The sequence below is a fragment of the Artemia franciscana genome, chromosome 11, assembly GCF_032884065.1.
Source record: "Artemia franciscana chromosome 11, ASM3288406v1, whole genome shotgun sequence".
NCBI classification, from domain to species: Eukaryota; Metazoa; Arthropoda; class Branchiopoda; order Anostraca; family Artemiidae; genus Artemia; species Artemia franciscana.
Genome location: NC_088873.1, coordinates 44,112,517 through 44,139,700, shown reverse-complemented (window position 1 = coordinate 44,139,700; position 27,184 = coordinate 44,112,517). Strand labels below are relative to the sequence as shown.

Below are 27,184 nucleotides of genomic sequence, written 5' to 3'. Positions count from 1 at the left end.
CCAGTCCCTTGTATTAATTTTCTTGTTCAAATTCATCAATTAAAAACGTTTTTCAAAGCATTTAATTTTAGTTATAGGCAAAACTACTTTCAGTCAGCCAAGCGCAGAGCTTTTAGCTCCCATACCCAAAAGCGGAAAGATTGTCTTTCCCTCTGGGTATTGTTCAAAAGATGACGTGACAAAAATTTTGAAAGCTGTTTTCGGAGCGTCATCCTGACTACCGTCCCGCTTGGGTAACATAATGGTTGCCACTATTCTTACCTTTATTTTTGTCCTTTTTAGATAAAAATTGAAATTTGTAAGCCCGCATTTAAGAAGGTTAATAAATCATTCAGGAATACTGTCTTAATAGAGTCTTGTCAAGTAATACAAAAGACTAAAATTATTTTAAAAGCCTAATTTAAGGCGTAAATTGTGATAATTTGGATTTAAATGCCTATACACGTAACTGTACGCGAACTTCAAAATTTTTTGATTAAATGTTACTGACTTGATCCGTGAGATGTTATACCGACCAACTACTTACCAGGAAAACATGTTTCTTACGGTCATTGCTAGTGTATTTAATTTTAAACAAATTACGTTAAAAAAAGAGTTAAAAAAAATAGAAAAACGACTCATCTGTTATTTTTTGTCTACTTTTGCTTTGAAAAATCAACCTGTTGTATTTTAGATGTACAGTCGTTTTTGAATATAGGAAAAGTTTCTTTTTTATGAGCAGTCTGGAAGCCAAATCAATAAATCGGACTTTTAATATTATGCAATTTTAAGGTAAAAAACCAAATTGACAAAAAACATACTTTAATTGTCCTGACGATATTTTCATAATCAGACATATCTTTCTACTCACAAATGAGCGTAAAAACATCTGTTATTTATTATGAGTAAAAAAACAACGTATGTTTGAAACGTGCGCAAGCACAGAAGGCTAATTAGCACTTATTACAGTGAAAGTGGCACTGTATGTAAAGTGGCGGCGTTTTTTTTTTTACAGAGTTAATGAATTAAAAACGTAAATATTTATTTAGAGAAAAAAAATAAAGCTCATATGAGCCTCTCATTTCCTCAAAGTATTTCTGCTGAGGCTTTCTTGCGACTATCAAAATATGGATGGCATCTCTAATTATGAGTAACCAAGCCAGGGGGGTTTACAGGGTTTGAACCCCCTCCCAAAGTTTTTGTTCAACACATAAAAAAGTAATGAAAATGCATATACTTCTCTATGGCTTTCTAAAGTTTCTTTCTGTACCCCCCATATATTATCCAACGACACGGTGTATTACCAGACGACATGGGATACTAAAAGCACCAAGGACAGTGAAAATGGAATGATTGTTTTCAAGGACAGTCAAATGGAATTGATTAAATAGAAACTTCAGAACCATATACATTTTAGAATTAGAAAAAAATTAATATTTTTGATAAAAAAAATTCCCATTTGCAGCTGTGCAGTTTTTGGTAGTAAAGGGTTTCAAATAAAAGAAAAGAAAAGGAGTGTGGTTAAGAACTAGGCAAAATAATAAGCTAAAAACACACGGCAATAAACAGCTCAAGAATATTTAGCTCTCCTTTGAAAGTGCAGTTGTCTTGGGAATTAACAGACTGTTGATATTTTAATTTTTACTGATGAAAAATATTGTCAAATTTAATCAATCAATTTTGTTTATTAATTATCACGGTTCGACAGGGTAACACTGACGAATACGGGATGCTACCCTACAAACATCATTTTGAAACAACCAAAAGAGAAATCTTGGGGTCAATGGGGGGGGGAGGCAGAAAATATTTTAATTTTAATGCCTCTAGTACTTAAATATTTACGAAAAAAAATTTTTTAAGAAATTTTCAGTTTCGAGCTTAAGGCCTAGCCAAAGTCCAAGCATTTTACTCCCTAGTCAATTCTTTTTCTTAGGCGGCAACTCGGTCAAATACAAAGGTATCAGTTTTCTTCGTCGCTTCAACTAAACAAACATAAGATGGTTGAACTTAAGGGGTTTCTCACTCAAAATTACGATTAGGTGCAGGTTATCCTTAGCAATTCTTCTTGTAATTATTTATACAGTATAGTTTTCTAATATTTTTTAACCGACAGTTTGATGTCTGCACGCTACTTATTCTCTAGACTCTGTTTAAGCAGATTACAACTAACTAATACTTGACTGAATCGCTCCTGAACAATCCAAGTGGTTAGTCCCTTGGAGTAATTTATGCATTCTCACACGCTCCGATTACAGCTGCATCTAGTTATTTGAAGGGTATTTTTGACTTCGGAACACAAATATGTAAAGTATTTGAAGGGACTGCAGCCAGCAAGTATATATTATAGAAATCAATTTCTAATTGTTGAATAGAAATTTTTTTGCTCTATTTTTTGATACCCCACAACAACAGTGTCAAGTATAGCAATCTAGAATGCAAACCCAAAACCGGTTTTATAATTATTTTGGAAATATAAAAAAAAAATAATTGTCGGCTTTAAGATTTAATTAGAACAAAATATTCACCACATTTTTTTATTTCTATTGACATAAAAATCGCCGAAATCACTAATTCAGGAACGTCAGGCAAAATCCAAATGTTTAACATGGGAGGTTTAGGAAGATTCCTTGAGAGTGCGTCCTGCCTTAAACGGCTAAACTGATTTTTCAGTATACACAAATATATAAACCTTAATTTATCGATGTATATTGTTTCGTTGTTTCTTTGAAAGAAAAAGAAAAAATAGACTTACTTCTTCGATAGCGGATTCAAGGGGTTTTCCAGATCTGACTTGGTCTTCTTGGAGTCCAAGCTCATCCCGAGCCTGCTCACTGAGTACATTTTCATTTATATCCGCCGCTCGAGGTTTAACAAAAAACTCTTTCAGACCCACCACCTAAAAAGGGAAAAAAAACGTTATTGATGATAACGATGATCATATTTACATTAAGGTGACATCCACACTGTCAATAACATGACAAACTATACAAATTAGACCTTTCAACATTAGCTAGAACTTTAATGAAACCTTAAGACCTTAATGAGGTCTTTCCGTTTGACCAAAGATGGGCTAAGTTTTCTTCTTCTCCACCTAACTTTAAACTTTCAGGGTAAGTAGGATGGGCAAAGGAAACCTCAATGAGGACAACAAATTTTGGAACAGAAATTTGGTTGCATCAATTCACAAAACAGAAAAATCGAATTCATTTTCACTCATACGACTGAAAATCAAAGGACAAATAAATAGGACAGAGGGAGCCTCAACGAATTCGTGGGATCCCATTTTTTATCAATAACTCTTTCCATCACCTAAAAGTGAAGAAAGAACATAAATGATGATAGCGATGGCGATATCCACTTAATGTGACATCCAGAATGTTAGTGATGTTAAATTTTTCAAGAAATAGAATTTAATAGCTTCAAGTAAAAATCAAAAATAAAATGTATTTAAATTTTTAAATGAATTATAAAGAGATGTTAATGGCCGAGACGATAATTATAAATTGAGTTAAAAAACGAGGTAAATTAGACAAAAAAATGGAGGAACATCCGGGAGAAAGAGGAGCAATTTGGATATCAAACAGTTCGTGGTAACGAACTGTAAGTAAGGAGCGACTCGACCCAATAGTAACCAGAACTTAAAAAAACGAAATTTTGATGACAACGGATGCCTCAAAAGAAGTGAAATTTTATGATCCATTAAGTTTAATGTCACCAACCAAAAGCTAGGAGCCAGAGAAAATTTATCTTATTTTCGAAGAAGGGGGGAGACACTTCCAAAAAGTTAAGTGATTCTACTGAAAATTAACCAACATATTCACCATGTCAGAAAATTCTACTGCTGAGGTATCAAGCTCCTATCTGCAAAAATGTGGAATTAGAGTTCTTTTGGCAAAACAAAGATAACCGATGTTTTTTTTTTTGTCTGTTTGGTTTCCCCAAGGGTGAACCAATGGTCAAAGAAAATTGGAAGATATCTTATTCGAACAAAAATCAAAAGTTCTAGTGCCCTTTTTAAATGATCCAAAAAATTGGAGGACAAATAACTCCCCTCCCATGCCTGTTTTTTCTCCAAGCACATTTGATCAAAATTTTAAGATAACCATTTGATTAAGCAAACTTGAAAGGTCCAATAATTTAACTTTGGTGATGACACGACCCTCCACAGTCCCTGGGCAAAGGGATTATATCCCACAATTTCCCCGTATAGTTCACATTAGGAAAATATAACTTGTTATTGGGAAATATACGGAAGCCTTTCGGGGTGATTTTCTATGGAGAAGGGGAGGGGGAGGATTTTTGTTATCTGAGCTAAAGTCTGACTTTTTATTTCTCTTTTTAGAAAAGACCATTAGAACAGAAGGGTCGTTATTTTTGAACGAGAAGTATTTTGTAGGCGTTGAAGATTTTAGCGTAAAGAACGCTAAAACGTCGAGGAAGGTGGAGCTCCCCTCATACACAGAATACTTTCTGTTTTTTTTTAGTTTTAATATTATTCCTTACTTTCAGTTGAAAATTTTTTTTTTTTTTAATTTAATTTCAAAGAGGTTTGCCCGAAGCCCTGCGTAAAACCTTCATCCATCTATCTGAGAGCTAGTTTGACTGCAAGCCAATAAACATAACATAAGCAATTAATAAACACAAAGTAAACATAACACATGACTAAGATTTACTATAAAGAGTCAATTTTGTTATCTGAAAGAACAGTTATCTTTGAGAAAGTAAACAGATTACAAAACAAACGCATATATATTTGCAAAAAGAGCACGTTTTTGCTTGGTTCGTTTATTTAGTTTTAAGAAGCTCCACAACCATAATTAATAAAAGCCCGACTGTGCTCCTTAATAAGCAAGATTAACGACACACAAAATAAAGATGACCTGTCGCTAATCTTAGCAATATTCATTTTGACAATATCTCGTTATTTATTCTGTTCTTTCAATTACTGTTTAACAAACCATTTATGCAATTGGATTAGTGATGTTATCAAAAAGGTTACAAAATTCTAGAACGGTAGAATATTCTTATGAAAAAAGAAGTGGACAGTAGCAAGTGAAAACGTTGCATGATCACAGTCAGCATGGCGAATGCTCCACCAGTAGCATATTAATTACCAAAAAAAAAACGAAACACACCAGTCTCATTACTTTAAACCAATAGTCCCCAAAAATAGCGCAGGAGCCACCAGTTTCAGAAACTGGAGAGTGATGGGTCTCAAATTTGATCCGTGAATTTCAAGTAATTTTGAAACAGATGAATATGACGCCATTTTTTAGACTCGTATCTTATGAGAATGATACTGGTGGACCACTTCGCCACCCCAAAAAAGTCATGTTCATTCAATCTAAAGAGGGAATCCTCGCTGAAAATATAAAGAATTTGCAGATGAAACTGTGGAAAAACTTATATACTAAAAAAAAAATATCAAATTCCACGAGACTCGCAGTACGATTTTAAAAATCATCAGCCCAGTTTCTAAAACCAGAATTTCATTATTTTCTTTTTCTATGTCTATCCACGTTAGGAAAGTGTTATAAGTGTCATTTCAATATGACACTATAAAAGTGTCATTCCAATATGACACAACTTTTCTTTGACATAGCCAGAATTATTAGCTTGTTCACTACTAAAATTCACTAAAAAAAAATTATTGAATGACAGAACCTAAGAGTCTCATAAAGAAAAACACAAAACAACCCCCCCCCCTAAAAAATAGCATTAACTGCTCACTTCGATTATTGCGAGTTGTGTCTAAAACCCTTCGATGAAAAAGCATAAATAATTTCTTAGATCACATTGCCTCTCCGCTAAGAATTAGAATGAAATGAAAATATACAATAACAAAATAGGTGATTTGTTTTGAATGAGACAGTAAAAAAAAGAAAAAAAACTTTTTATTGATGAAACTTACTATTATTGGTACAAAAATGTTTTTTTTTTTTATTGCCATTCACTGTTATATTAGAAAAAAAAACCTACCCATTTTTCAGTATTTTCTTTTCGTTTTAACTTAAAAAGGCGAACTGCAGTGATGGGAGGGTTCATCCTTTTGCTGGCATGTGCACAAGTTTTTTTCGGGAGGAGAGCAATAATAAAACAGAGGCCCTTCCTGTACATGTCCTCTACATTGTTCGAAAGCATGGAAAAGGAATTATGTTTCAATTTGTTGAAACGGCTAAAATAGAAAATCAATCCTAGAAAAAGAATTCATTGGCAGTGGTGTCTCATTCTAATATTTGAATAATAGCTAAACATTAACCAGCTATTAAATTATTAATACTAAATTGATGATAGTGTGTGATCTGATTCTGTATTTGCAACATTTTGTCGGAGAATTCATTCGGAGCTGTAAAACGATACAAGAATTTTCGATTTCCCAGAATTATTTTTCGTCGGCAATATTTCTACATCGCTATGAAGGTACAAGAAAATATAAGATGTTCTGTGATTTCCCTATGACTCTTATTTTACCCGCTTCCCGGATACAGGTATACTTTATGGCATTCAACATATTCCATAAATAAAAAAAAATACCCTGGCAGTACATAGCGTCTACCCATCCTACCCGAATAATTGGCAAGATGTGTAATTTCCGCGACGACTACCCGGAGGCTTGCCTTGCCACAACTTGGGTATCCGAAAACCACTACAAAACAAAATTTACTTCCCGTAACAGCAGGACGACTGAGGAATTTTCTCAACAAATAATCGAATTGCTTAACCCAAAATATGTAATTCAGAAGCGAAATCTACTGGCCACCGTTCCGCTAGACTTAATGGAAGTGCAAGGGCATTTATGCGGTTTTTCAATATGAATGGGCGCAAAACAACGCTAATTTACTATTTCCAGGCGATAAATCCTACATAATCGTCACTTCATTTAAGAAAAACTGCTGGGATGCTCATAGGGACTTCGACAGCATATTTCGTCCCTTGCTATTGCATAAATAAATCTTTTTGTTTTGTTTAGCATTGAATCAAATGGAAAGTAAAACTCTCTTATACTGAAGAATTATGAACACTGATACACTGAACACGTAATTAAAAACTGCTGGTATGCTCATAGGGACTTCGACAGCATATTTCGTCCTTTGCTATTGCATAATTAAATCAGTGTAAGACTTCGACATACAATGGAAGAATTCTGTGACGGAAGCAAGGCAGACCCAAGGATTGTTCAGGCTTTATCTCTAGGAGAATCTTGAGATTTTATTGTTTACCTAGTATTTTGTGCTCGATTTCCAACGTTGTTTAATGCTCAGCCTTCCAAAATTGAAAATATGTTTAAAACATTGTCATGAGTTTAATATCCCAAAGCCAGCCTGGACTCAGTTTGGTCACTCCATCTGTAAAACTACATTTTTGTCCTTTGATATTGCTTAAATAAATCTTTTTGTACCAAGGATAGTAAAAATGATGGCTGATTGTTTAAGTTGGTTAAGTGCAAACTACCACATCTAAATACGTTTTAAGAAATATATAGGAATAAAAGGGAATTCAGCTTTTAATAAAAAAGACCTAAACATGTATTTGGGCAGTTTTGGTTGTAGCCGGCGCGAAGAAATGTCTATGATAATCCACAAAAAAGCTAAAAACATATGACACAAAGCAGCTTTCCTTTTAAGGAATAGTTGCCTTTGAGGGTCAGCCGATGTTGATGTTTGAATTTTTACGATGTTTGAGGATAATTAACTTTACTATAAACAATTCTTCAACAATAGCAAAACAATTCTTCAACAATAGAAAAGTCACCCAGGAAATCTAACGAATACATGGCTGTCAACCTGGAAAAGTTTCCAGATTGCTACTGCCTCTACTCTTTTACCCTGTGTCACAGTCATTTATGGTAGGTAGCGTGCTTTCAGCGTTGGGGTCTAACTGATGTTGACAAAACATTAAAGAACCAAGGACAGTAAAAATTAAATCTGATTGTTTGAATTATGTAAGTAGAACTTATACAGTATAAAAAAAAAATGGGAATTTAGTTTTTAATGAAAAAGACCTTCAGATGCAGTTATGTAGTTTTTGATAGTAGTGGGCACCAAATTAAAAAATAAAAGAAAAGAGAAAAAAAACATGGGTGAAAAATCAGCAAAAAAATGCAGGGCACCAAACAGATTAAGAGGGTTTAGTTTTCCTTGGAAGTTGTAGCTGGCCCTACACTTACTTTAGATTAGTATTAAATAAAAAAACAAGTTTTTTAAATGAAAGCAAGGAGCGACATTAAAACTTAAAACGAAAGAGCGGGGCGTTGAGAAGGAAAAGCCCCTTTCATATACGGAGTAATTTCTGTTCGTTTTAAATTTTAATGTCGCTCTTTACTTTCATTTAAAAAACTTGTTTTTTTATTTAATTTCTGAACGTTTTTGAATCAATGCATGTTTTGATTTTGGCTCTCCGCAGAGGAATAATTAAAACAAAATTTGTATATTTATCTTTTTTTTGGCTAAATGGTTTTCTCATAATTTTGATCGAATGATTTTGAGAAAAAAGAGTGGGGGAGGAAGCCTAGTCTGATTTTCGGTTAATTAAAAAGGCAACTAGAATTTTTAACTTTTTACGAATCTTTTTATAAGTAAAAGATATACGTAACTTATAAATTAGCTTACGTAAAGAACTTTTGTATGCTTATTTTTTTATTGCATGTATGAGGGGGTTCGCCCCCTCGTCAGTACCTCGCTCTTTACACTAAAGATTAAATTTTGTCCCAATTCATTAAGAATGACCTCTGAATCACAAAAGCCGCAGAATAAATAGTTGATATTACAAATTCTTCGATGGAAAGTTCCCCCAGCATATCCCCCTCTTCTCAACCCCTGCCTCCATTCAAAAAATCCTCCTGAAAACGCCTGTACACTTTCCAATAACCATTACTATATGTAAGCACTGGTCAAAGTTTTGAACTAGTAACCCCTCCCACGGGGACTGTGGGGGAGTAAGTCGTCCCCAAAGACATAGTTATAAGGTTTGTCGACTACGCTGAATAAAATGGCTATCTCAGAATTTTGATCCGTTGACTTTGGGAAAATAATTAGCGTGGGAGGGGGCCTGGATGCCCTCCAATTTTTTTGGTCACTTAAAAAGGGCACTAGAACTTTTCATTTCTGTTAGAATGAATCCTCTCGCAACATTCTAGGACAACTGGGTCGATACGATCACCCCTGGGAAAAGAAACAAACAAACGAATAAACACGCATCCGTGATCTGCCTTCTGGCAAAAATATAAAATCCCACATTTTTGTAGATTGGAGCTTGAAAATTCTAAAGTAGGGTTCTCTGATACGCTGAATCTGATGGTGTGATTTTCGTTAAGATTCTATGACTTTTAGAGGGGGTTCCCCCTATTTTCTAAAATAAGACAAATTTTCTCAGGCTCGAAACTTTTGATGGGTAAAACTTAACTTATTAAAACTTATATATTTAAAATAAGCATAGAAATGCGATTCTTTTGATGTAGCTATTGGTACCAAAATTTCATTTTTTGGACTTTTGGTTACTATTGAGCCGGGTCGCTCCTTACTACAGTTCGTTACCACGAACTGTTTGATTATGATTTTGTGATTTTGTGTTTTTGCGACAAGCATTGATGCTTACCGCTATTCGTAATAATAAATAAATACATAAATATCGTTGATAATTGAATTTTTACGGACAAAAAGTCTATCAAATTTAATTAATCAGTTTCGCTTATTTGTTTCCACAACTGAACGAGGCAACGCTGACAATCCTATGGTACTTCCCTAAAAACTTCGTAATTTTTGAACACCAAAAAGGAAAAACCTTTAAAAAATCGGGGTTTTCAGGTATCAACGGGCTTAAGATGGATCCAAGGGACCGAAAACGTTTTATCTGAATTCATTGGTAATCCAGAGCTTATTATTTCTGAAAGTAAACTGTAAAAGAACCAGAAAGAAGGGTTACTTCATAGATTTAATATTTCTTAGGGGGGAAATTCAGATGAAGTTATAGTACACGTGCAAAGAGCTGTCGAGAAAAACTTCTTATGTGTTAGCTTAAAGAACCATAAGCAAGGCCGTTTCCAGGGGGATAGGGGACTCCTAGAAACACAACAAAAATGAATATAAACAAATTTTTGATGCGTTTATAATCCTCTTGTACCCCCCTCCCCAAAAAATACTGGATACGATCGTGACTATAAGTCATTCCTTCTACAATTTCTTTAAATTCTCTCTATCTTTTATAGGCCTACACATAGTTTTCAAACAGAACAAAATCTTAATACTGATAAGAAAATCCATGTTAACAAATCAATGACGTGCCGCTTTTGTTTTCAGATTAAACATCTTTTCGTACCTTAATTCCGTAGTTTTAAGGCATAAATAAAATATTGACTTTTCAGGATATCATTCGTAATGTCAAAAACATGATTTATGCTATCGATTGTCATAGAGGAGTGGTGACGACTGGTTTTTTTTTTTATCCATTTTTCTTATATCTTAGAACGGCTCTGAAAGTGAATTTTCAGGCCCACATTCGTCCGAAGGGGGTGGGGCAGAGAAACTTAGCCCTATCATTCTTCCGTTTAAAAGAATATTTGGACTAAAAGTTACGAAGGATTGCCTAAGGAAAAATAGTTATCCTAATACATTGGAAAGAAACAGGATAAAATCGAAGATCGTATAATTACATGTATGGAGGGGGAGGAGAAAGAGGAGAGTATTATGCCCTACCTCATTAACTGGTCAATAGAACTCCGCCGCAATAAATTATAACCAAAAGTTATCTTTTCGATTTTTTTAGACCCCCCCCCCCCGAAAAAATACATTGGGATGTACTATTATCATGCATTGCCGTATCGAATAAATGGCCTAAAATAAAGACCCATGCACACAAATCCATTCGACTCAAAGGGCATTTTTAAGAATTGGAAAGCATCACGCCTGAAAAAAACTGCTATTTTTCATCACCTTGAACCATAGAGCGATATTACTGACCAAAATTGGATCTAATAAGGTCACAGGACAAAAAAAAATAACTATTCGAATTAAGAGTATTGAAGAGCTTCGTACAAATGTACTAGTTTTCAGGGACATTCGTCCGAAGGGGGTGGGGCAGAGAAACTAAGCCCAATCATTCTTCCGTTTAAAAGAATATTTGGACTAAAAGTTACGAAAGAATGCCTAAGGAAAAATAGTTATCCTAATACATTGGAAAGAAACAGGATAAAATCGAAGATCGTATAATTACATGTATGGAGGGGGAGGAGAAAGAGGAGAGTATTATGCCCTACCTCATTAACTGGTCAATAGAACTCCGCCGCAATAAATTATAACCAAAAGTTATCTTTTCGATTTTTTTAGACCCCCCCCCCGAAAAAATACATTGGGATGTACTATTATCATGCATTGCCGTATCGAATAAATGGCCTAAAATAAAGACCCATGCACACAAATCCATTCGACTCAAAGGGCATTTTTAAGAATTGGAAAGCATCACGCCTGAAAAAACTGCTATTTTTCATCACCTTGAACCATAGAGCGATATTACTGACCAAAATTGGATCTAATAAGGTCACAGGACAAAAAAAATAACTATTCGAATTAAGAGTATTGAAGAGCTTCGTACAAATGTACTAGTTTTCAGGGACACCCTGAGGTATGAAGGTATATTCGGTTCTTAAGTATCTTATGGTGCAGTCGGTGATTTAACTATAATAACCCAAAAAAAAAAAAGAAAAGAAATAAACAAAGATAAAAAAAAGTGTAATAATATCCATATATATATATATATATATATATATATATATATATATATATATATATATATATATATATATATATATATATATATATATATATATATATATATATATATATATATATATATATATATATATGCAAGAGAAATCAAAAGGTGAATATTAAAATTTACAGGAAGAAGTTATCCTAAATATGAAGGACAGTCACACCCCTACCGTGACCAGGAAATCTGATTTTTAATATTGGCTTAATGGCAGCTTGTACAACCTTGCGTTACTTAAAACATTAGAAAAGCTGGGAATTTTACTTCTAATGGAAATAACTCCATACGCAGTTTTATGCACCAGAGGTTACCATATTAAAAAAAGAAGTGTGGGTGAAAAATCTGCAAAAAAAAAATAAAATAAAATCTATGACTCTTAACCCTAAACAGCTTAAGAAGGTATGGTTTTCATTTGAAAGAACAAAAAGTGTCATAAATTTCACATAATAATTTTGCTTATCTATTTTGACGGTTCAACGCGACAACACTGACGAAAATATCACTAAGGTACGGCCAGGGAGGCAAAAAACTTTTACTTTGATGTCCTTGAAAGCATTATAAAAAAAGTAAAGTTTGAAAGACAAGGACTCTTTATAAAAAAAATAAGGTACAACTTTGCGAAAAAAAAACAGAGTTGATGGGGGGGGGGTAGTTTACTCACGGTATTTAAGATAACTTCTAAAGGCCTGGACCTCTATACATGTTAAGTTCGTATTTTATTTCTATCTATGATTTCAGCAGGTATGATGCGTATGAAATCTGACCAGGTGCAAAAATAATCAGATAATGACAATTACAAACACCAAATAACACATTTTTAGGTTTTTATTATTATTACATAGGCCGAAGCCTTTTTTACTATTTTCAGATGAACCGTTAGTATCCGGCAATTAAAATAAATATAAAGGCCATTCAATCTGTACCCCAGAAGCAGGTTTGCTAGTAATCATAATTAAAGATGAGATATCAAAAATAAAAAATTTATTAAAATAGAAAATTCCATTAAATCAATATCCAAAGATCAATACGTGGTTTTAAAATACTTTTACCACTTTCAGAAACTGTTAACAATCTGTACGATGGATATTTGGCCTTAACGGTTTTCTAGTCCAAACTCAAAGAAAAAAAAAATGTATTATGCTACACCTAAACAGCACAACCTACAGCTAGACAGTGAATATACCCGGCAAAATATACAAAATATTAGTTAATAATTTGCAGAATATTAAAAAATAACTATCCTCGGCAAACCAAAAATTGTTTGATGAACTGCACTTCTAACCTCGAAGTTGAGCAGCATGGTTCAGATATACCACTGACGATCCAAGTCATAATTAGAAATAAGACAGGTACTGTATGAAAAGCCATCGTAAACACTAAATATCATCCAATTCATAAATAAAAAAGCCAGATTTTGAGATAAGGTGCACGAGAAAATGCCTTTTGGGAAGGCGGGGAAAGGGTTTTAGCACACAAATACTGCATCGGGCACAGTTTTTGCATCGGGCCCCCGTCATAATTTTGACGGGGGTTTCCGATATAGAAGATTTTTTTTCACGGATAGTTATCTATCCCATTAACAGAAAGCAGTCGAGGCCCGATCCCCAAAATGTCTTCTGGACAGGAAAAAGTGGGTCAAAAACCACAAAGATGTTACATTACGCAAAAACTTTTTCATGTCCCATAGGGACTCTGGGTCGAGATTAAAATATCTTTTCCAAGAGACAGCTACCCAGATTCATGCGCAGGAGGTACTTCTGTCCCACCCCCCCCCCACTCTAGAAGCTCAAGATTTTTATGATACGTCTCGTAGTTTTCCATGTTTTCTACAAGTGTTCTCGGCTGGAATATAAAGATATTCAAATAATTAGAAATGTATTTTCAAAAAAAATAATAATATAGTTTTGTTATAAAAAATAGTATTAAGAATTTAGTAAAGTTACCCAAGCAAAGTAAACAGCTTAATTATCAGATCTTCGAATTCACAAATTTTATTGAGGAGGGCCAAAAGATTTTTGTTACTTTTTCGATTTTTTTATATGAAATTACCGACCAAAAGTATTTTTAAAATCGGGGGAGGGGGGGGGGGCAATAGAATCTAGAGGGTGGAGAATATAAAGCCCCCAAGATTTCGAGTTTTTTTTATGTTTCATGACGAGAGTTCAGTCATTTCCTTAGAGGTCTAATGGAACACGGACACCGTTTACCATTATTAAAGCTATTTGTAGAAGTCTTAATGTCATTCTAATGTTTTCCTAGATATCATGACCGAAAGCCTTTAAAACGATAATTACTTAAAATATAATTAAACTTTATTTTCGCTCCTAGACACTTGATTAAGAGGTTCCAAAATATTTTTTTTTCAAAAATAATTCGAAAAAATACAAGGTGGTCTATCTCTCAAGTTTTTTACTTAATTTTCCCCAAAAATAGCTTTCAGTACCATAGTTTAAGAATGTCCAATTATGTTATAATTTTCTATATAGTCCTAATATCGAACATCCAAAATTTTATAAACGACAGACTTAGACAGGCCGCCGAAAAAAACGAAATAAAAACAAACAAGCAAGCATTTTCTTGGCTCAAAAACCTAAATATTGAATGCAGTTCACACTTACAATTTATTTCAATGTATTCAGACATAGTCAAACAGTTCGTGGTAACGAACTGTAGTAAGGAGCGATCCGGCTCAATAGGAACCAAAACTCTAAAAAATTGAATTTTGATATCAATAGCTACATCAAAAGAATCGCATTTTAATGCTGATTTTAAATATATAAGTTTCATCAAGTTTAGTCTTAGCCATCAAAAGTTACGAGCCTGAGAAAATTTGCCTTATTTAGGAAAATAGGGGGAAACACCCCCTAAAAGTCGTAGGATCTTAACGAAAATGACACCATCAGATTCAGCGTATCAGAGAACCCTACTGTAGAAGTTTCAAGCTCCTATCTACAAAAATGTGGAATTTTGCATTTTTTGCCAGAAGACAAATCACGGGTGCGTGTTTATTTGTTTGTTTTTTTGTTTTTTTTTTTTTTTTTCCCCAGGGGTCATCGTATCGACCAAGTGGTCCTAGAATGTCGCAAGAGGGCTCATTCTAACGGAAATGAAAAGTTCTAGTGCCCTTTTTAAGTGACCAAAAAAATTGGAGGGCATCTAGGCCCCCTCCCACGCTCATTTTTTTCCCAAAGTCAACGGATCAAAATTTTGATATAGCCATTTTGTTTAGCATAGTCGAAAATCATAATAACTATGTTTTTGGGGATGACTTACTCCCCCACAGTCCCTGGGGGAGGGGTTGCAAGTTACAAACTTCAACCAGTGTTTACATATAATAATGGTTATTGGGAAGTGTACAGACGTTTTCAGGTTTTTTTTTTTGGTTTTGGGGGTAGGGTTGAGGGAGGGGGCTATGTGGGAGGATCTTTCCTTGGAGAAATATGCCATGGGGGAAAAAATTCAATGAAAAGGGCGCAGGACGAATGTGGTCACGTTAGAAAAAAACGTCAAATTAAGAGCTTAACATACAATGCTGGGTGTTCGGAGCCTCTCTATTATGGAGTATAATTTGAAAATAACACAACTATACGAGCGATAAAACATATATACCACAACCATAACTCAACTAACGAAAGAACTGCTAAGAGATAACACAACTATAAAGCGAAAACAGTTAAAAACTAACGGGAAAATAAACGAACTAAGAGGTGGAAGGGGCCCATAGAAAAAATATAATCCTTTTTCAATTTTGAGCCTAACTTCCGCAAAGGAGTAATAATGTCAGAAGCCCCGAAATACCGAATTATTTTCTTTTCAAACAGTTCGTGGTAAGGAACTGTAGTAAGGGGCGACCCGGCTCAATAGTAAACGAAATTCTAAAAAACTGAATTTTGATGCTAAAAGATACATCAAAAGAATCGAATATTTACGCTGATTCTAAATATATAAGTTTCAATTAATTTATAATAGAAAATTTGTCCTATTTTGGAAAAAAGGGGGAAACATCCCCTAAAAGTCATAGAATCTTAACGAAAATCACACTATCGCATTCGGTATATCAGAAAACTCTATAGCAAAAATTTCAAGCTCCTATCTAAAAAAAGTGGAATTTTGTATTTCTTGCCAGAAGACAAATCACGGGTGGGTGTTTATTTTTTTTTTTTTCCAGGGGTCATCTTATCGACTAAGTGGTCCTAAAATGTCGCGAGAGGGCTCATTCTAACGGAAATGAAAAGTTCTAGTGTCCTTTTTAAGTGACCAAAAAAATTGGAGGGCAAATAGGCCCCCTCCCATGCTCATTTTTTTCCAAAAGTCAACAGATTAAAATTTTAAGATAGCCATTTTGTTCAGCATAGTCGAAAACCATAATAACTATGTCTTTGGGAATGACTTACTCCCCCACAATCCCTGAGGGAGGGGCTGCAAGTTACAAACTTTGACCAATGTTTACATATAGTAATGGTTATTGGGAAGTGTACGGACGTTTTCATGGGGATTTTTTGGTTTGGGGGGTGGGGTTGATGGGAGAGGGCTTTGTGGGAGCATCTTTCCTTTGAGGAATATGTCATGTGGGAAGAAAAATTCAATGAAAAGGGCGCAGGATTTTCTAGCATTACTATAAAAAAACAATGAAAAAATATGAAAACATTTTTTCAAATGAAAGTAAGGAATAGCATTGAAATTTAAAACGAACAGAGATTATTACGCATATGAGGGGTTCTAAAAATACTTTAGCATAAAGAGCGAGGTATTTAGGAGGAGATAAATACCTCGCTCTTTATGCAAAAATATTTTTAGTGATTTCAACTATTTATTCTACGGCCTTTTTTATTCAGGGGTCATTCTTAAAGAATTTGGACAAAACTTACGATTTAGTGTAAAGAGCGAGGTATTAACGAGGGTACAAACCCCCTCGTACACATAATAAAAATATAAGAATATAAAAGTTTGTTACGTAAGTTAATTCTTAAGTTACGTATATTTTTTGCTAATAAAAACGTTCGTTGAATATTAAAAGTTCTAGTAGCCTTTTTAAGTAACCGAAAGATTGGAGGGCAGCTAGGCCTCCTTCCCCACCCCTTATTTCTCAAAATCGTCTGATCAAAACTAAGAGAAAGCCATTTAGCCGAAAAAAAAATTAATATACTAATTTCATTTCAATAATTTATGTGCGGAGAGCCAAAATCAAACATGCATTAATTCAAAAACGTTCAGAAATTAAATAAAAAAAAACTAGTTTTTTTAACTGAAAGTAAGGAGCGACATTAGAACTTAAAACGAACAGAAATTACTCCGTATATGAAATGGGTTGTCCCCTCCGCAGTCCCACGCTCTTTACGCTAAAGTTTTTAATTGTTTTAAAAAGTAGAATTGTGGCAAAGAGTCAAACTTTAGCGTAAAGAGCGTGGGACTGCGGAGGGGACAACCCATTTCATATACGGAGTAATTTCTGTTCGTTTTAAGTTCTAATGTCGCTCCTTACTTTCAGTTAAAAAAACTAGTTTTTTTTTATTTAATTCATAACTGAACCATCCCGAAACATAGCACTCACACGTGAAACGGCAGTTACCTTAATTACGAAAAGCTTATTTCAAATAGTGATACAAGAGAATTTATGCCAAAATTGCAAATATTTTATTCTAATTTATACAACCCTGTCAAGATTCTATCAATGCTAATATTTTATGCATTTGTTTAGTTTTTATCTCCTGACACACGGGGCTTTTTTATTCTAATTTCCTTTGGAAAGGATTTCCAGATAACAGGTTTTGGCCTCAGTACGGGGTCAAATGAAAAGTAGGTCGGCCCCGAATGGGGTAGCAAGAGGACATAAGAAAAGATTCTTTTTTTAGTGGAGCCTTCAATAGATGGAGGAGAAGCGCGCACTGCTTTTTTGTCCTCAAGCGACCTGGTGTTGCAGTGAGTTGTTAGTAGTAGTATAAACGAATTCCAGCTTATTAGCGATTTCCGTAACGTAAGCATCAATACTAGAGCGTCCGTGCATTGATTGAAATATTTAATCTATGAAGTTATCAATAAAAAATAGGTCATTATTCTCAGTTCCTACACATACGTGAATGAATTGATAAATACGAGGGCGATTTTCGTCCACTATTTCATTTGTCGAGATGGGGTCTTAGAGACCAATCTCAAAGGAGGATTTACCCAATGTCCCGTCCCTATATATATATATATATATATATATATATATATATATATATATATATATATATATATATATATATATATATATATATATATATATATATATATATATATATATATACTTCCCTGGGCTTTGTCTAACGGTACTGAATAAGGATTTTTTTACCTGCATTTTATAGACAAATTTATGAGTCGGAGAAATACTTTTTTTCTCCGAGTGAATATACCACTCGATGCCTTTTTGTATGCTACTTACGAATATAATAATTTCTTCTATCCCAAATTCAGATTTAAGCACTTTTTGAGCTCTTAAAAATGACCTAAATATGGGGTATAAAAAAGGCTAAAAACATTGGTCTCAAACTTTAAAACGTTGATCTCAAACTTACTATCAAACAGTTCGTGGTAACGAACTGTAGTAAGGAGCGATCCGGCTTAATAGTAACCAAAACTCTAAAAAATTGAATTTTGATATCAATAGCTACATCAAAAGAATCGCATTTTAATGCTGATTTTAAATATATAAGTTTCATCAAGTTTAGTCTTAGCCATCAAAAGTTACGAGCCTGAGAAAATTTGCGTTATTTAGGAAAATAGGGGGAAACACCCCCTAAAAGTCGTAGGATCTTAACGAAAATGACACCATCAGATTCAGCGTATCAGAGAACCCTACTATAGAAGTTTCTAGCTCCTATCTACAAAAATGTGGAATTTTGCATTTTTTGCCAGAAGACAAATCACGGGTGCGTGTTTATTTGTTTTTTTTTTTTTTTTTTTTTTTTTTTTTTTCCCAGGGGTCATCGTATCGACCAAGTGGTCCTAGAATGTCGCAAGAGGGCTCATTCTAACGGAAATGAAAAGTTCTAGTGCCCTTTTTAAGTGACCAAAAAATTGGAGGGCATCTAGGCCCCCTCCCACGCTCATTTTTTTCCCAAAGTCAACTGATCAAAATTTTGAGATAGCCATTTTATTTAGCATAGTCGAAAATCATAATAACTATGTTTTTGGGGATGACTTACTCCCCCACAGTCCCTGGGGGAGGGGTTGCAAGTTACAAACTTCAACCAGTGTTTACATATAATAATGGTTATTGGGAAGTGTACAGACGTTTTCAGGGGGGATGTTTTTGGTTTTGGGGGTAGGGTTGAGGTAGGGGGCTATGCGGGAGGATATTTCCTTGGAGAAATATGCCATGGGGGGAAAAATTCAATGAAAAGGGCGCAGGACGAATCTGGTCACGTTAGAAAAAAACGTCAAATTAAGAGTTTAATATACAATGCTGGGTGTTCGGAGCCTCTCTATTATGGAGTATAATTCGAAAATAACACAACTATACGAGCGATAAAACATATATACCACAACCATAACTCAACTAACGAAAGAACTGCTAAGAGATAACACAACTATAAAGCGAAAACAGGTGAAAACTAACGGGAAAATAAACGAACTAAGAGGTGGAAGGGGCCCAGAGAAAAAATATAATCCTTTTTCAATTTTGAGCCTAACTTCCGCAAAGGAGTAATAATGTCAGAAGCCCCGAAGTACCGAATTATTTTCTTTTCAAACAGTTCGTGGTAAGGAACTGTAGTAAGGGGCGACCCGGCTCAATAGTAAACGGAACTCCAAAAAACGGAATTTTGATGCTAAAAGATACATCAAAAGAATTGAATTTTTACGCTGATTCTAAATATATAAGTTTACCCTACTATAGAAGTTTCAAGCTCCTATCTACAAATACCGAATTATTTTCTTTTCAAACAGTTCGTGGTAAGGAACTGTAGTAAGGGGCGACTCGGCTCAATAGTAAACGGAACTCCAAAAAACGGAATTTTGATGCTAAAAGATACATCAAAAGAATTGAATTTTTACGCTGATTCTAAATATATAACTTAACCCTACTATAGAAGTTTCAAGCTCCTATCTACAAGCCTGAGAAAATTTGCCCTATTTTGGAAAAAAGGGGGAAACATCCCCTAAAAGTCATAGAATCTTAACGAAAATCACACTATCGCATTTGGTATATCAGAGGACTCTATAGCGAAAATTTCAAGCTCCTATCATAAAAATGTGGAATTTTGTATTTTTTGCCAGAAGACAAATCACGGGTGCGTGTTTATTTGTTTGTTTGTTTTTTTTTTGTTTTTTTTCCCAGGGGTCACCTTATCGACCAAGTGGTCCTTGAATGTCGCGAGAGGGCTCATTCTAACGGAAATGAAAAGTTCATGCCCTTTTTAAGTGACCAAAAAAATTGGAGGGCAAATAGGCCCCCTCCCATGCTCATTTTTTCCAAAAGTCAACAGATTAAAGTTTTAAGATAGCCATTTTGTTCAACATAGTCGAAAACCATAATAACTATGTCTTTGGGAATGACTTACTCCTCCACGATCCCTGAGGGAGGGGCTGCAAGTTACAAACTTTGACCAGTGTTTACATATAGTAATGGTTATTGGGAAGTGTACAGACGTTTTCATGGGGATTTTTTGGTTTGGGGGGTGGGGTTGATGGGAGAGGGATTTGTGGGAGGATCTTTCCTTTGAGGAATATGTCATGGGGGAAGAAAAATTCAATGAAAAGGGCGCAGGATTTTCTAGCATTACTATAAAAAAAAACAATGAAAAAATAAACATGAAAACGTTTTTTCAAATGAAAGTAAGGAATAGCATTGAAATTTAAAACGAACAGAGATTATTACGCATATGAGGGGTTCTAAAAATACTTTAGCGTAAAGAGCGAGTTATTTAGGAGGAGATAAATACCTCGCTCTTTATGCTAAAATATTTTTAGTGATTTCAACTATTTATTCTACGGCCTTTTTGATTCAGGGGTCATTCTTAAAGAATTGGGACAAAACTTGCGATTTAGTGTAAAGAGCGAAGTATTAACGAGGGTACAAACCCCCTCGTACACATAATAAAAATATAAGAATATAAAAGTTTGTTACGTAAGTTAATTCTTAAGGTACGTATATTTTTTACTAATAAAAACGTTCGTTGAATATTAAAAGTTCTAGTAGCCTTTTTAAGTAACCGAAAAATTGGAGGGCAGCTAGGCCTCCTTCCCCACCCCTAATTTCTCAAAATCGTCTGATCAAAACTAAGAGAAAGCCATTTAGCCAAAAAAAAATTAATATACTAATTTCATTTCAATAATGTATGTGCGGAGAGCCAAAATCAAACATGCATTAATTCAAAAACGTTCAGAAATTAAATAAAAAAAAACTAGTTTTTTGTACTGAAAGTAAGGAGCGACATTAAAACTTAAAACGAACAGAAATTACTCCGTATATGAAATGGGTTGTCCCCTCCGCAGTCCCTCGCTCTTTACGCTAAAGTTTTTAATTGTTTTAAAAAGTAGAATTGTGGCAAAGAGTCAAACTTTAGCGTAAAGAGCGAGGGACTGCGGAGGGGACAACCCATTTCATATACGGAGTAATTTCTGTTCGTTTTAAGTTTTAATGTCGCTCCTTACTTTCAGTACAAAAAACTAGTTTTTTTTTATTTAATTTCATTATAAATCCACTTTTTAATATTATATAATCCACAAGCACTGATTTTTAAATATTAATTTGGATAAATTATTTTTACCAATGTTATGGCGTTTTCTTCTTCGCACTGAGAAAATGTAGTATTATTTTGTCAAAAATGGCGCGGAGAAAACGTAGTATTATTTTGTCAGAAACGACGGATAACTCGTACTTTAATTGAAAATTCGTCATTTTTAAGAGCTGAAAAAGTGCTTATGTTTGAATTTGTGGTAGAAGCAATTATTATATTCGTAAAGAACATAAAAAAGGCATCAAGTGGTATGTTCACTTTATTGGTAAGTCAGTTATATGAACTGTCAGAATTTTTTGAAAAACCATCATTTTTGAGAGCTCAAAAAGTGCTTAAATCTGAATAAATTTACTGTTACGGTTTGCGGTTTGCTATAAATTTACCGAAAATTGTCCCCCTCGCTTCGTAAGTTGTCACCCCTGTAATTAGTGCAAATTTTAACCTTCTGGTAGAAGGACACATGCCCCAAAACAATCTCCTGGATCCACTACTGCCTACACTATTTCTAAAAGTGTGTGTATGTATTCAATCACAATTTTATGAATGAATTTCCAAATACGGTAAGCTTTCAAGCTTGTCGTACTAAACATAATAAAAAGAAGTTATGACAATGCTGACAACATAATATACACATACAAATCTGTGAAAAATAACAACTACAACAAACACTGACAAATAATACTATAAATGATTTAAAAATGATTTACTGCGAAAATGTGTTTCTGCTGGGTTTATTTTTTTAATCTGTTTATATCATCTGTTAGAAATGTTTCAGGTAGAGGGTTATATATATATATATATATATATATATATATATATATATATATATATATATATATATATATATATATATATATATCATGAAAAGAGAAATCACCAATGCTACAGCACAAACACAGAAGGAGAAAAGGAAGACTGTTTTCCTAAATTAGTGATTAATATAGACCAGCACTTGAATGAGGCCTTAACCCTACTCATCCATATATATATATATATATATATATATATATATATATATCATTAAGGATATTTATAAATGTAAATTCTGACCTGTTTAGCCGCAACGTCAACAACAACAAACACAAGAATGACTATTTCTTCCTCATCTGACCCCAGAAGTGCTCCGTTGAGCCCGGCAGTGGCCAAATTAATCACAGCCAAATAATTAGGCATACTCTTCATGAGGCCAACACTTTTCAAAGTTCTAACAAAAGGGGAGAAAATAGATTAGAATACTTGAGTGCAACAGGAAGGAATCTTCCCTTGGCTCCTCCACCACGACACTAAATCCGACACCTGGTTAGACCAGCACCAACAAAGACTGAGTAGATAACTGAAAGCTTTACTGCTTTCCCTGCTGCCAACCTCAGGTATTTTTCATTCACAGATAGCCGCCTGTGATTGGCTGACTACCACAGGTGACACAAAGCCGGTTACAGCCATGCGCTGTTTGTGCGTACTTCTGGAAGGTAACTAAAAGCTTCGAGCCAAAATCCAGCAATGATCTTATCTCAAAAGGAAAGGATTTTATTTTTGACTAAAACTTCCAGGTCCCAAATCATATCTACTTAGTAAAACTCTTATCAGCACTTAATCCGACTTATTTCGTAATAGGTAGGTAGTATCTATAATAAAGCAAGGAAAGCCAATTCTTCATAATAAAAACATTAAGTGTTGAGAAGAAGAGACCAATTCGGGCAAAGGCTAGGTAAATCGGTCCCACTATTGCCAAATCCTCTTAATCTTAGTAAACAGACGAACTTTACACAGCCTTTTTACTATTTCTTGCGGAGCAGGAGAGGTCCGGGGTATTGAAGCACGCGGAGGTGGGGCCTGTCGCACAGGAAACCCTGAATATTTCTAGATTTCTAGGTATCTTTTATCAAAGTTCTCAAGAAAAATTTATTGCTGGGCCTCTTGTAAAAAAAAAAAAAAATCCTTCATAGCTGCCTGTGGCCCCTCCAAATGGCTCCTATCACATAAGCACTTTCATGTCTAATCTAATTATCAAGATGGCTGGAACCCACCCAATTATATAAGCTTGCTGGCACTGGGAAGCAGGGAGGGGACATTAAAAATATATAAATATACAGGCTATTCTTAATGGCTTTAAAGTACTTTTAAACTGTCGACCCCACCCCTCTAACTGCAAATTCACAAAAATGAAAGGGGGAGGGGCAAAATATATCTGTCCAAATCTAAATGACATGCTTATTTTTCGACTTCTTCAATGAAAATACGGAAATTTTAGGGGGAGGGGCAAACACCATCCCTCACCCCATAGAAAAAACTAATTCCAACTATGTCCTTGCATTCTAGCGTCAAAATAGCGAAATGGAGGGCTTGAAGTCGCGTGACCTCCTTTAAAAAAGTATCACATATAGGGCAATATCCAGGATGCTTGTTCGGGTTGGGGGGAGTTTACAGAAACTTTAACAATTTGCTAATATGCATTTTCGTAGCGTTTTTATAAGCCGGACATACATTTTGGGGAGAGGGTTCAAGCCCCTACCCCCCCCCCCCCCCAACCCTGGATACAGCCTTGATGGTATGTACAGACATTTAATTTTCAGATATTAATCTGGAAAAAAACGTATTCCAAAAACCGCTACCAAAAGACACAGACATATGTTGAAACCTAAAACGGGGAGAAATAAAGTTCTTTAGTATGTCAAAATGAACAAATATTGCTCTAATATCTGCTCTAATGAATAAATAAAACTCCCAACGAACAGAAATCAAAATGATAATTCCATCAAACTTAGAAATAACAGATAATACTAAACGAATAAATGGAGCATCAAACGAACATTAACTAAAATAAACAATCAAGTTAAACTTAGAACAAATAGAAATTAACACAAACAAGGGTAAGGCTAAAGGCTTCTTAAGTCCTCTACAGACATTTTGGGGCAAACCAATTATATTCCTTTTTTTATGCAATTGAGTTCCCTTAGCCCAAGGAACACCAGATATAAGGTTAGAGACGATCGAAAAAAAACAAGCAATATTTGGCCCATTTTCGGGGGTCCATGTTTTTCTAAATCAGTATCTCTTAGACCAATTTTCAACGTCCTAGCACGTCGAGAAGCACCGAACTAGCCAAAACGCTAGACCCCCCTAACTCCCCCAAAGAGAGCGAATCCAGTCCGGTTACGTCAATCACGCATCTACGACATTTGCTTCTTCTACCCACCAAGTTTCATACCGATCTCTCCACTCTAAGCGTTTCCCAAGATTTCCTGTTTTCCCCTCCAACTCCCCCCAATGTCACCAGATCTGGTCAGCATTTAAAATAAGAGATTTGAGACATGAGTTCCTTCTAAATATCAAATTTCATTAAGAACCGGTCACCCGTTCTTAAGTTAAAAATACCTCAATTTTTCTAATTTTTTCCGAAATAAACAACCCCTACAACTCCCCCAAAGAGAGCGGATTCAGTCCGGGTATGTCAACCACGTATCTAGGACTTGTGCTTATTCTTCCAACCAAGTTTCATCCTGATCTCTCCACTCTAAGCGTTTTCCAAGATTTCCAGTCCCCAACCAACGCACCCCCCTCCCAATGACACTGGATCCGGTCGCGATTTAAAATAAGAGATCTGAGTTACGAGGTCCTTCTAAATATGATATTTCATTAAGATCCGATCACTCGTTCGTAAGTTAAAAAACCTCAGTTTTTCTAGTTTTTTAGAAGTAACCCTCCCCCCAACTCCCCCGAAGAGAGCGGATCCGTTCAGATTATTTCAATCCCATATCTAGGAATTGTGATTATTTTTCCACCAAGTTTCATCCCGATCCCTCCACTCTTAGCGTTTTCCAAGATTTTAGGTATCCCCCTCCAACTCCCCCCAATGTCACCGGATCCGGTCGAGATTTAAAATAAGAGCTCTCAGACACGATATCCTTCTGAATATCAAATTTTATTAAGATCTGATCACCCGTTCGTAAGTCAAAATACTTAATTTATACTAATTTCCCGAATTAACCGCCCCCCCCCCTCATATGGTCGAATCTGGGAAAAGACTATTTCTAATTTAATCTGGTCTGGTAGCTGATACGCTTGCCAAATGCCATCATCCTATCTTATCTGGAAGTGCCTAAACTAGCAAAACCGGGACCGACAGAATTTGCGATCGCTATATGTCACTTGGTAAATACCAAGTGCCATAAAAAAAGAAAAAAAAAGTTTTTATAGCGAAAACACTAAATATATAATAAAAACACTAAATATAGGAAGTTTTAGTGGATAGAGGACGCGCCAACAATTTGGTTCAATAGCGACGATTTATCCAAAGGTCGATAAGTCCCACTAAAATTTCATCTTCCCTATATTTGTTTTAAAATACAGAAATAACTTACTTGCAACGCGAGATGTATTTCTTATCAACCATGACGCTCCAGCAGCAATACAACGGCAACGGCTGTAGAAAACTTGTCCTCCAGTCATACAGTTGATACATCTAGAAATGAACTAATTCTAACATGAGATGAAAAACTTTAGCTTTCTTGAGATATGGTAATTCGCCAGTAAGGAAATTTTCTTATAATGCTACCTTTGCGTTTCGTGTTACTATGCACAAGTACGCTATAAACATAAAAATAGTGACATTTGTAACTGAAGACAGAATAGCTTAATATTACTATTACCAGGAATGAGGTGCTAGTAACGAAAAACATTTTTCACCATTTTGTCCCATTAAAAGAGCACTATCCCACCATTTTGTAAAAGGGCACCAACAGTTTGAAAGATTCCTTTTTCGGTATTTTAGTCAAAAAAATAAATTCTCTCCTCGCCTTGCTTTTTGAAAAATATGTTTGCTTTCCATGCACTGTTTGAAAAGTCCTTCACCCTAATTTTCGTGAATTGGTGCTCCTGGGAGTATAAGCATGATTTTGTCTCAACAAAGGCCTAAATGACTTGAAAGAGGGCAGGGGGATATTGACACCCCTTTCCACAATTTTAAGTAATTCTAAACTTGGGGGAGGGGTTTAAACCGCCATAAGCCATTCCCTACCCACAGCACTGTCTTAAACAGGCAAGGGATCACCCATTCCCAGCACTTGGTGTACATATTGGAAGCGACATTTATTCCACCACACATGGTTTAGTTCCATCACGCCAAAAATAGCAAACTTCCTCCCAGCCGTGTTACACATGACACGGTGCACATGATTTTGAGCCCTGGCCACCCTCTTAAAAGGGTAGCATTTTAATTGAAGTACGTGACCCAATTTTTGGGCCTGCCATTTCAACAGAATGATCACCATTGTTAAAATGTTCACTTATCGACATAAATAATTACTACAAGTAAATCCGATCCGATCCGACTCTCCCACCCTCTCTTGTCAGTTGTATTGATAAATGTTATTTCTAATCAATCCAACTCAGTTCTTTATTTGCGAATCATATACTTAACTATAATTAAAGTTCTGCTAGAGCTGATCAAGAGTGTTCCTAAAACAGTTTTTCCTTCTTCCACAGAAAGTAGGCCAGCTCCCACTAAACTCATTCTCCAAAGTTCAATCCTCAAAATCTAACCTTTAGTACTGTCGTTATTTCTTCCTCACAAAACGGATCTTCTTTCACATCCAAAGTATCACAAACGTTTTCATATCCCTCTATTTCTTTTCCTGCAACTCTATCTATTTACTTGTATGACTTTTAAGTGTATGAAAGTGCTCTAAAACCTAGAAGTATCAATTCGTTGGAAATATGAACAG

General features: G+C 35.0%; 1 protein-coding gene across 2 annotated transcripts in view; it reads right to left on the bottom strand.

Annotated features, from left to right (window-relative positions):
* LOC136033273 (epithelial splicing regulatory protein 1-like) overlaps window positions 1-25,923 on the bottom strand; it is a 219,262-nt gene extending 193,339 nt beyond the window's left edge. For both annotated transcript variants that reach the window (XM_065714031.1, XM_065714032.1), the window contains exons 1-3: window positions 25,823-25,923; window positions 22,512-22,665; window positions 2,732-2,875 (exon numbers count right to left, since the gene is read on the bottom strand). In XM_065714031.1, the coding sequence (XP_065570103.1) occupies window positions 2,732-2,875; window positions 22,512-22,665; window positions 25,823-25,923 (399 nt within the window). The remainder of the gene's footprint in view (window positions 1-2,731; window positions 2,876-22,511; window positions 22,666-25,822) is intronic.
* Window positions 25,924-27,184: the final 1,261 nt, after the last annotated feature.